Source organism: Plectropomus leopardus, chromosome 21 (genome assembly GCF_008729295.1).
Source record: "Plectropomus leopardus isolate mb chromosome 21, YSFRI_Pleo_2.0, whole genome shotgun sequence".
NCBI lineage: Eukaryota > Metazoa > Chordata > Actinopteri > Perciformes > Serranidae > Plectropomus > Plectropomus leopardus.
In genome coordinates this window covers 11,443,649-11,455,772 of record NC_056483.1, presented here as the reverse complement: position 1 = coordinate 11,455,772, position 12,124 = coordinate 11,443,649, and the positions used below count along the sequence as shown (strand labels likewise).

At 42.6% G+C, this 12,124-nt stretch overlaps 1 protein-coding gene across 1 annotated transcript in view; it reads right to left on the bottom strand.

Annotated features, from left to right (window-relative positions):
• Positions 1–12,124, bottom strand: part of c21h8orf34 (chromosome 21 C8orf34 homolog) — a 74,315-nt gene that overhangs the window by 44,469 nt on the left and 17,722 nt on the right. The window contains exons 4-7 of the mRNA XM_042510609.1: positions 10,968–11,087; positions 10,698–10,726; positions 9,658–9,821; positions 2,513–2,679 (exon numbers count right to left, since the gene is read on the bottom strand). Of these exons, the coding sequence (XP_042366543.1) occupies positions 2,513–2,679; positions 9,658–9,821; positions 10,698–10,726; positions 10,968–11,087 (480 nt within the window). The remainder of the gene's footprint in view (positions 1–2,512; positions 2,680–9,657; positions 9,822–10,697; positions 10,727–10,967; positions 11,088–12,124) is intronic.

Here is a 12,124-nt window from a genome sequence, read left to right as displayed (position 1 = left end):
GTAAAGATTACCACACACAACAGAGACAGAGAGGAAGAACAAGTGACAGAGGAGCAATATGTGAGGCAATAAATTAAATTTGGGGTGAGGTATTACATCCTGTGTCTGCACACACACGGCGACGATCTCCACTCAATAAAGTCAAAACAAGACCTCACATCAGATGCTGTTTCCAAGCCCTTGGTCACCTACTCATCCATTTTAAGTCAGCATGTGACGCCATGACATGAAGGGATGTGAACACACACACACTCAAATGCACAAAAAGTAAATAAAAGGAGCTACTTTGTGATTCTTTAGTTGTCAGACTCAGTACCTAGACTCACTGGCTGAGAGTTTCTGGCCAGACTGTGTAAACAGGAAGCATAGTTTCCTTTAACAGCTACTGCTAAAGTGCTCTTCAGTACAGCACATAAACTGACTGCTGCTTTGCTCATTCAGCTCTCCTGCCACTACATACAGTAAATATGCCTCTACAGGTCCACATATATGCAAAACCTTCCTCCCTTTTAATCTTTTCTATATATTTATATTTCCATTCTATCATTTTCAGTAGTTTGGTTTCCTTAAATGAAGAATCTAATTCTCTCTCGGAAAGTGATTGCAATACTAATAGCAAAGTAAGAGCAACAGCTTGAGTTGTTCCAGCTGAGAACTAGAATTACCACATTGTCTGTATGCCTCGTCAAAGCAGTCATGTTGCATTTTAATTTTACATCCCTGTCTGTCCAGAGTCTTATGTAGCCATGACAGTTAATGTAAACATGCCTCAAAAAGGCTACAGAGGTGCTGCAAGAAGCTACATATTCTCAAACATGGACGCTTTACATACTGTACAACTTTCCCCCAACAGCACAGAAGATTTATACAATCAGCACAGATTTCAAGTCAAGTGTGACCAATTGACGATCCCACCTTCTGTTCCTGATTTATGACGCAGAGTAATGGCCAGAGAACATTATGATGTCACAGTGAAGCTGACCTTTGACCTTTTGGGCTAAAAAAAATCACTTCCTTATTTTATTTTTTTGCATGCAATTTTGTCATAAATAGCACATGAAATTATGAGTCATGGCCAAAAAAAATGAGGTCACAGTGACCTTTACCTTTGACCACCATAAACTAGTTAATCTTTTAATCCAAGAGGATGTTTGTGCCTTCTTGCAATATCATGTTCACAAGAATGAGACAAATGCAAGATTACAGTGACCTTTACCTTTGACCACCAAAATGTAATCAGTTTATCTTTGAGTCTAAGTGGATATTTATGCTAAGTTTGAAGAAATTACCTCAAGTTGTTCCTGAGATATTGTTTTCACAAGAATAGAATAGACGGATGGACAGACGAACAGACAACCCAAAAATATAATGCTTATGGCCACGGCTACGGTGGTGAGTTGAACTGAAATTTTTCCAGTTTGCTGAGCCAAAAGGAGAACTGTGGTGGCTGACGTAAAACGCAAATGGCCCTATCTAGCGCCAGTGTTCAGTTTGTCTGTTCTGGGTTGCTGTAGAGAAACATGCTGGAATGACGAGGACTTGCTTTATATGTAGATATAAAAGGCTCATTCAAGGTAACAAAAACACAATGATTCTTGTTTTCCTTTTTTTAAGGAAGCCATTTAAACCATTTATGTGAAAAATGCCTCTTAATCCTACACAATGGACCTTTATGGTTTTTGCTTCAGTAGGGAATTTCTATGTCTCTTTCCTATGACGGATGCAACAGGGCTTTTGATTTTCCTTCTCCTCTATTTCTACTGTCAAATATCTGACATATTTGACCAGTTATTCAGTGGAACATGTAAAAATCAAACTATTCAGTGTTTTGCTGAAGAAAAAGGTCCAATACACATACAAACACTGTAGTTACGCTTCCGTTAACTGTCCTTCCTACACACTCAAGCTTAAGTTCAGTATGTTCTCCCATCTGCTTGATCCTTTCCTTTCAGAGGTTTGTCTGATGTTACCTCAAAGCTTTTTAAAATCATGTTGAAGTAAAAGTTAGGTGCACAGTTTCACTCACAAAGTCATTGAAATACATTTGGACTTCTGAATATGGAGACAGATTCATTTCTCAGGAAAAAACAAAACATGATCAAAGTTTATGAAAGACGGTGAAAACCTTAATGAGCTCTGCAAAGTGACTCATTAAACGAGAAATGTTCAACTATGATTTTCTTTTACACACACACACACACACACACACACACACACACACACACACACACACACCAGGTAAACACAGCAAGCTGTTCTTGTTGAATGGTAAGTTTCTCACACATCTGCTGATACGCTCAGTGAGGAGTCGTACACCTGCCGACAGTGTGGCTCAGAAGCAGTCTTGCATTATGATCAATGGCATGTGATTAGCATAACTCAGTGGAATGTAACTACACAGGAAAGCCTGTCATGTTGATTAATTTCAGTGCACTGTACAACAAACTTTACATGTTTACAATATGTGTCTGTGTACATAACAAAGTGCTTTATACAAAACACGTGACTTTACCCAGAAGCTCCATGGCGTCATCCTCGTCCTCCATCTCTTCCTCTGCGACAGAGGGGGCGGGGCTATGGACCGAATCAAAGGAGTCCTGGGACAACATGGCTGCCAGGAGCTTCTTGTGATGCTGCTGCTGCTCCCTTAACCCTTTGCTCTTTGTTTCCATCTTCAGGCTGAGGAGGAGAGCAGAGGAGAAGTCAGGGCTCAGAAACTCAAACGCTCAAAGTCTTTTAAACTGTGGAACAAAACTGGTTCATTGTTTACTGACTCAATAACAGCCAGTGGCAGAAGAGATATTCAGATCTTTTACTTGGGTAGTAAGTAGCAATACTACTGTGTAAAAATTCTCTTAAAATAGTCCTGCATTCAAAATTTTACTTAAAGGAATACTTCACCTACAGTACTTCTGAAACACATGCATTTCTTAATAATAATAGTAAAAGATGACACTTATTTTTGTGAAGCTTTACTTTATTTGGCAAATAACTTTATTCTGTTCTCTGATTTATTAAGATGAATAAGTTAATTTCATTAATGATAAATTCATACATTATATTGTTTTAAGTTGCTCCTGCTCTAACTTAAAAATAAGAAACAACATAATGTGGTGTACCTTCCCTTTAAAGGCAAGGATTGTATAGATCTCACAGTGATTTAAGAGATGCTTCTCGTGTTCAGTTGAGTTAAGTTGAGGTCCTGCTGATGAAGCGGACATTAAAAAGTGACAGAGAAAAGAAGTTGTTGTCCCCGTGCTTTCCTTACTTACAATCCTTAAGTAAAGGCTGGAAGAATGCAGCCTTACAATAATGATAAGAAGGTAAGAGGGTATAATTGTTCTGAGGTGAGTAACAGAGAAATTACTCTAGCACTGAGCACAAAGCAGTAGTATTTAGAGGATGTAGAGATGAAAAGAGAGTCTGAGCTGAGGATATTTGATAAGCACGTAGAGGGAGATGAGGTGTTGAAATGTCCCATGTAGTTTTTCGTCAGGGGAAAAGCCAATAATCAAATCCAAAGTCTTAAGCAAAGATGGATAGATAACACCTGCGGGGAGAAATTAGTTATTGATTTAATCTTTAATCACTGAAGTAAAGCAAAGGGAAAAGCAGAAATGCAAGTTTGTAATAAAAATCATAAAATGTTTCTTTTCCATCCTGTGCCAGCATTTACAAACGATACTGCACTGTAGGCATTTATTAACATAAGCAGCAGGATGCAGCTATGGAAACATTATTTTTCTGCAGAGTCCATTTGCATCACTGCTGCATCCATGGCACTAAATAGCTTTACAGTTCTCCGGCTGTCTCCCAGGCCGTTCCTAAATTAAAAACAATAAAAAAGAAAGAAATCAAATGCTTCCCCTCACATTTGTTTTCCTTAAAGCTTTATTCATTTCTCAGGGGAAACTGTGTTACCTGGAACACTGGAGGACAACAGGAAAATGATCAAATAATGTCTCCTTCCTATAGAGCTAAAGCTACTGATACAATTATGAACACGGACTTCTGAATTACCTCTATATTGAGGAAATTAATTTTCACATCCCACAGGCTGAGGGCGTGGATTAGATGGGCGGAAGAGTATTAATCTGATGCTAATCTCAGTTTAATGACTTCTATTTACAGATAATGAGGAAGGGTCAGAAGATGACAGATATTTCTTCCTCCTCTCTGTGTGGCATCTCTGCCATAATTGGATCTGCTAACATGGGCAAGGCAAGGTGATCGGTGCAGTTCTGCACAACTCTTCTCTTTTTTTTAATCCAACCATACTCTTCTGGAGAAAGTTTTTTTTGTATTTGAGAACAAACATTTTAAAATGGGAGGAACACATTGTCACAGAGAAAGTAAGCTGAGGAAAACAACTGTTAAATTAAAAGCAGAAAAGTAATATAAGGAAGAAAAGAAGAGAGGATGAAGGTGTTTATGGTGTGGAGTAAGTTTTTGTACATGTTGACTTTACATGTTGCACTACACTATAAAATCTGACAAGGTGATTTTACTTTTTCTTTTTTTGTAATCTAAAGAATGGGGAATCTATTAGCACATCTGGTAGAGTGGGCATCCCATGTACAGAGGCTGTGTCCTTGCGACAGTGGCCGCAGGTTTGACTACAACATGCTGCATGTTATCCATTCTCTCTCCCCTCTCACACTTTAGCTGTCCTATCCTCCTATACCTAAAAATAGGTCTTTTACTAGCAAGGACCACACCTCAATCGGAATTGATTTTAACAATTTATTGACGTGAATGTAGATTTGGTATAAACATTGATGTTGGATTATTAGAATGGATGGTTGAGTGCGGTGTGGGGAAGCTTCGGTGGGAATCCGCCGTGGCTCTGGCTCGACAGATCCCCAAAAGCGTGCATTATATGAGAGAGAAAAAGCCGATTTGAGATCTCTTAGGTCGGAACGGACGTAACGGTGAAAAGCTTGGGAGGACCATCTGCCCATGATCTGAATAAAGTGTTCCGGTATACCGCTGCGGGAAGCCGAGGTGGCAGCTCCGATTCTGAAAGAATGTCCGGAGTAATGCATGGGAGAGATGCCTGACAATGACGGGACCTGACGGAAGTGTTGGTGGAACCAGAAGCGGGTAACCACCTGGCCGTATTCAGATGCAAACAGAGGGTCATCTTGGGATTTGCTTTGTGATGTCCGGAAATGTAAGTAATTGGACAGAATAAGGAAGGGGTTTAGAACTGACTGAATGTTAAAGTAGAAGACGGGAGTGGGTTGGCTAGATTAGTTGGTTTTGGTTCTTTTTTAAAAAAAAAAATAACTATGGTGTCGTTAGAGAAAAAAGGTCCAAGAGGCAGGCGTGCCAACGTGGATCGTATCGAAGGGTCGAAACAGTGAATTCTGAGCATCTGAGGAAACGGAAGAAGGCGAGAAGGACATTGCCTCTAGAGTTTGGTTGACGTGAGGTATGCTATATCTGGAGCGGATGGTGTGGATACAGCGTGACAGCAGATCCGTGGTTAATGGGAGTCTATGAGGATTTTGGGCTGGTTCTTAGCGTGAGAGGCCTCTGAGCAGTGAGGTGATCTGGGGATGACCATGAGCTGGCCATGACTACCGGTTAGGAGTTTAGAGATGAACGAAATGCCGCTGAGGTAGACTTTGATTGTCTGGGTTTTAATTTCCTAAGACAGAATGGGCGTGGGTGATGAAGCAGGTTAAGGTGATGAGATCAAATGAAGGAAAAGTGATGTTATGCATGTTGTGAAAGTTGTGGAAACAATTCCAAGCCGACCGATATGTAGAGAGAGTTGCATGGGGACAGGCTATTGATGATGGTGTTCTGAGATTCCAGATCAGGGGCATGAAAGCTGGGTTTAGATGTTGAAAGGCAAGGTCGAATATGGAGGAACCGGAGTCGGGTGTGCGTCTACATGAGGAGCCAAGCTTCTGAACTTCTTTATTTATGATGTCAAACTACTGCGAGATTGTCTGAGTAGATGAGGACAGATAGGCGACTCCATTCACGGCCGCATAACATGGTGGCGACGATGATGGGGTAGATCTCAAAGAGAGCAGATAAAGTGACCTGGCAGTCTCCTTTCAACTCTTGGGGCCATTTGCCTACGAACCATCTTTCATCGTAAAAAAACCCCAAAACCGGCAGACAGAGCCGCGTCATCGAAAAGGTTGACGTCCTGAGGATGAGACAGGTGATCGTCATAAAGAAGGAGATTCGTTCCAATCGCCAAGCAGACGGAGCCAGAACCAGAGCTCGGTGCGGCTGGGCGCAACGAGAGAGATGGAGGCCATGAGCGACGGGACGGAAGAAGCGACAGGCAACATATGAGAAAGGAAGCCCTCCCCTGGGGAACAATGCGGATGCAGTCTTCGAGGGTAAGCAGTAGAGGGCACTGGCAGCCCGGTGCCAAAAGCCCCAAGGAGAGTGAACCGGTGCAGTAGCCGATGTCGTACATCTGGGGGCTCCCGACATCTCGGTGCCAGATGCCCCAACGAGAGCGAACTGTCGAAGTCACTGGACGTACAACTGGGGGCAGCGGCACCCCGGTGCCAGATGCCCCAGCGAGAGCTAAGTGGTTTGGTTGCCGAGTGTGCACGGCCGGGGGCAATGGCATCCCAATGCCAGACTCCCCAGCAAAAGCGAACCGCTGCAGGCGTCGATGTTAAGCAGTAGAGGGCACTGGCAGCCTGGTGCCAGATGCCTCAAGAAGAGGGAAACGGCGCAGTGGGCGAGGTCGTACGGCTGGGGGCGCGGCATCTCGGTGCCAGAAGCTCCAACGAGAGCGAACGGCGGGAGGCCGCCACCATCCTCCGCGGCGATGGAGTAGGAGAATCGCGGCGGCGCAGGGCTGCACGGAGGCGACCGCGTCCTCGTCTTTCCGCTGAGGGTGGCGGACCAGAAGACGCAGAGGAACCATCGGCCGACGCGACAGAGAAGTTGTCGGCGTCGGACCCTGAGGACGCCTGCACGGCCAGATGGAGACGGTGAGGGCCATCATCACGGCTTCGACCGAACAGGTCGTCATCCGACGGGGACAGAGAGACAGAATCCATAATAGGGGTGAGTGAGCGAACCGCAGTCGACCGAGAGCGAAACGCTACGTGGTGTGTCGGTACGCGCTCGTGCAGAATAACGAGAACGAAAGGGGGAGATCGGGTCAGGAGGACATTTAAGCCGGAAGAGGCGCGGTTGAGGTGCGGTTGAGGTGCGGTAGAGGTGCGGTAGAGGTGTGGTCCTGCTCCTGAAACTCTGATATATAGCTTCACTTAAAAAAAGGAAAACAATTGCCTTGAAAACTGTAAATAAATACAACTATTAGTCTTAACTTAACTTAACTTTATAAACTTTAAACTTTAAATTAAGTTGTATTTACTTAATTTTATGAAGTTGTTGCAGCTTAAAAATTATGAGTTTATCTTTCTGTCTTTTCAGCAACATTTTTTTTTACATTTTTACAGTGCATATTATGGGCTCATATCTCCTCACTATGCGTGTTGTGTCAGCAATTTTTTCACCCCGTATAGGGAGCAACTTCAGGTGGCAAACCCCTGTTATTAAAGATGATAAATATGACCAGAAAATCAAAGCACAAGCAGCCAGCTATTATGATCTTTCCCTGTTACTATTATGTACACAATGAATCAGAATATGTTACTGAGAGTATGTAATAGACTAATAAAACAGGAAGGTAGGAGAAAAGAGAAGTACAGTTTATGGCACTGACAGACATGGGATAAGGGAGTCCCATTGCACAGGACAGACTGTCAAAATAAGCCATTTCCTTGAATATACTTCTGCCACAGTTGCATCTGATTTCCCATGTGCCCCCTGCACTTATCCATCCAGACTTTGCAGCCAATCATACAGAGAGACGCCACCACCACCTGTCAGCTCTCCTTACAGTCCTTGGTGACAGGTGGGCTGGAATGAGGGACAGAAGCAAGGAGTTTGAAAATGAAAACAAGTAAACTTACCAAAGTAAGAGGTGGAAGGTGGAATAGTTTGACAAATAAGGTCAGCTATACAAGTGTGGGGGCTCTAGCCTGAGAGTGTATGAGCATCAGAGGGGATGGCTTATTAAGGTTCAGATGGGCTTTTAAGGGAGGGCAGTGCTGGTCTGCTCTGCCAGTTTTCCACTTCCTCAGTGGTCATTTTTTTGTCATCTCATACAAATATAAACTCTACTTACAACTGGATCTTACATTTATGAATTAAGATTTGAGACAGAGACAACAGTACCCTCTTACTTTTGCAAACTGCCACTATAAAGGTCAAGTCAGTGTGTAAGAGAATCTTTCTACTCAGATTTAAGAAGTTTATTAATAATGTGGGCCAAATGGGGACATCCAGTAGCTCAGTTGGTGGAGCTGGCGCCCCATGTATAGAGGCTATGTCCTCGGCAGCAGCTGTGGGTTCGATTCAAGCCTCGGCCCTTTGCTGCATGTCATCCCATCTCTCTCCCCCTTTCACGCTCAATTTGTCCTATCAATAAAGGCAAAAAGCCCATAAAAAATACAAAAAACACTGTGAGCCAAATTTCTGGCTAAAGTAAAATAACAAAGCTCCCATAACTCTGTTGTTAGAATGTACCTGTCCCATTTACTTTACCCAGTATCTTTGCCTCACTTTTTTCCCCGCCCGAGACAAAAAACAAATGTATTTATGTTCTGATCTCCCTATTTTTGACTTGGTGGCTTGGCTTTAAAACAGCTCAGAGGATATGAAAGTGATCTCAATCCCCAAACAGGATCTGAAGCGGGAGCAAGTTCCCAGTAAATGCAATTAAGAGTTGATATAAACGATCCATCAGATGAGCCAAATACTCCTGCAGTTAATAAGGGGCTGTGATTATTTTGGGATGTTGCAGCACCCATAAACAGACAGCTGCACAAGTTTCTCACACTCTTCATAGGTAAACACGAAACCATCTCATGTACAGACGGAGCTCATCAGTGAGCCCACACACACATCCCTATCTCCCAGCTCAGGCTTCAAACTAAGTGATTTCTCCCTATAATCCACCCATACAGTAACCTAATGAGATTAACACAGTGCGTATGTCAGCTCAGGCCTGCGCATGATTTATGGTTTTTTATCAAATCCTCCTCTAATGAGTCACATCAGCAGCTGCAGTGCATGTGACACAGACATGCATGCACGCACACGCACAACAACAGTAACATCTGGCAGGGAAGCCACAGAGGTACCAGGCTATTTAGAAGTTTGATAGTTTTGCAAACACATGAATAAAAAAAAAAAAAAAAAAAAAGGTGAAAAAAGCTTCCTGAGAGGGCGACAAACAATTTAACAGCTTAACGCATGACGCAAATACATTGTCAAAAAACGGGCCATTTTTAAAATAACAAGCACAAAATTCCTTTGGCCTTGAGCGCACAGAAATGAGGTTAGCTTTAATTCAAAATTGGGTTGAAGCAATATCATGGCAAGCATGTTTAATCGCGCCTTTGAAATGGGATTATCAAACCCATTCAGATGGGCATTCCTCAGGCAGCAGGAGCCACAGTTAGAAGTCTACCTCCTCATTTTTAAAGAGCCAACAATAGCTTTGTGAACTTTTTCCAACTTTTGAACTTTTTTTTTTTTTTGCATTTAAATGATTCACACTTATATCCGTGGCTTCACATACTTATAATGCCAATCACCAACCTCCCAGCAGGGCTGCTGTCTCCACTCCAACACACTTCAGTTTTTGCCCGAGGGACGGGGGGTTGCAGCATCTCAGAAGCCAGCGGGTCTGCGTCCTCGTCTTCCCGACCAATCCACTCCCCCACCACCCGAGGGCGCAGCACTGAGTTATAGCCTCCCAAGTTCTAAAAGAGCAGCACAGACATAATAAGCGGCAAAACACTATATCCAATACTAAAGAGGGCAGACAGAAAAACTTAGAAAGTGAAGAACTGCTATAAAACTTTATCTCACACTATGAACTTTTAGCTCTAATGTAATCAAAATATAACTAGGACTGTGTTCTTCACAAAAGCAGAAATAAAATTTAAAAGCACCATAGTATTCTCTGAGATGTTTCCCTCCCAATCTGCTCCCAAAGCCAGCCGGCACACGTTTACAACCCCGCTCAAAGATATGGCTGCTTGTCTGCTTTGACTAAATCCAGGATAGCATCAAATGCCATTGTCTCTGCATGATCAGAGCAGGTGTTTAGTATTCATTCACCGTCCCGTCCCGCAGAGAAAGATGGAAAATCTCTGGGCTGAAAGCCAAGGACGTTGGACATGTAACTGCTGCACTGAGCAAAAAGTGAAGTCCCTGTCAAAACATATGCCACGTCTCTCATCCAGTCCCATCATTTCCAAATCGCTCTGCGCATCTCCAGCCTGGGCAGCTGCTGCACTATTGTGTTTTGGAGAGAATTGGGGCCAGGCGAGGACAAAGACGGAGCTCAGACAAAGCTTTGCGTGTAAGATGCACACTGAAGCAGCGAGGGAGAGAGAGGGAGACAGAGAACATGCTTACTGAAGTATCGCTCTCGCGCATCACTCCCATGAGATAGCAGTTCATCGTCAGGAAAAGAGCTGTGCTGCTCTGTCAGCCGAGTGAAAGTTATGAAACATGGCTTTGATTTGACGTAGCATGAGCGATGCTGAGTGATCAGTGACAGATTTCCACATCACTGTAATGCCAGTGTACTGTATGTAAGAGTGTATAAAGACTCCAGTCTCGTTATCTACCTGGTCGAGCTCATCGGAGATGGCGATGCCTGCAGAGAGAGGAAAATGCTTTAAAGCACTGAGAAGCATCTAATACAGTTCAAAATCCCAGCTTAGACTGTGTCTGAGCTTAGTGGCGAGCTTGTAAGATTAGCTGCTCAATCCGGTTTCCTGTCAGGATTTACAATGACATTTACAGAAAGGTCTACACTTTAGTTGTGTACGTAAAGATGTATTAAAGACTGCTCAGTGTGGTGTGAGTGTGCAATCAGCTGAGCTGCGACCACTCACTGCGTGACAGACTCTCCAGGGCCTTGCCCAGCTTCTTGCTCTCCTGCAGGATGTGGTTGAGCTCGTCAAAGTCCCGGCTCTCCCTCCAGTCCCAGGACGGGTACTCGATGGACCGTGGCACTGGACAGAAACACAAATAAATCTGCAATGATTAATCGATGACCTTTGAATTAATCATCAACTAATTCGATAATCATTTAATCAGTTCCTGCTGTTCTCACACACTGTTTGTATGTTTTCCGATACAAATAAGGCAGCAAAATTTGTACATATCCCATGTAATCATGAGCCAGTGATTTCTGCACAATCCACATCATTTGTAAGGTTGTGATCATGTGATCAATCTGCTGATGGGGTTGGGGTGGTGGATAGGTCTCATAACAAAGAAGACGACTGTTCGGGTGATTTTAAAGTATGTCTCACTAGGGTTGATAACAATTAATCTATGATCATTTAATCAGTAATTTTAAATTCAATCAAAATGCATTTTGTATTGTTTTAAAAGAGTTTTTATGGAGTTTTTAAATAACAATTAATCGACTAATTGAGCATTAAAATTGCCAATAATCGATTAAAGTAAGTGCTGACAGTTTGCAACCCTAGTCCTCACCATGGATTGTTTCCTAAACCTAACCACAGTAACTTTATTTTGGTTACATAAATTTACGTTAAGGAAGTAACAACGTTCATGGGATGTGCATTTTTATTGGATATCATAAGAACCATACATTGATTAGTCTGAGTCATTTATCAGATGAAAAAAGGCAAAAGTTCTCACTCTAGCCCCTTAAATGTGAATATTCCTTTCGTTTCCTCACTCCTCTTTGACAGTAAATAATATATTTTAGAGTTGGTGACAAAACAAGGCAATTAAAGGCACGATCTTAGCATTTTATGACCGTTTTTAGACCAAATTAACCGTCAGATTTATTCACAATAAAAACGATAATTAGTTGCAGCCCTAATCATACACAAAAACTGTTTTTTGAGATACGTTTAGAAGTGACAAGAATACAGAAAAATATATAATAACAGAAAAAACAACCGCAACGTAACTTAAACACCAAATCTTTGATGCACATTTGTCCAAACGGGACTTTGTGAATTACTGTAGGATGGAGTGGAACGGAAACACTGGCATGAAAGTCGACATGTCT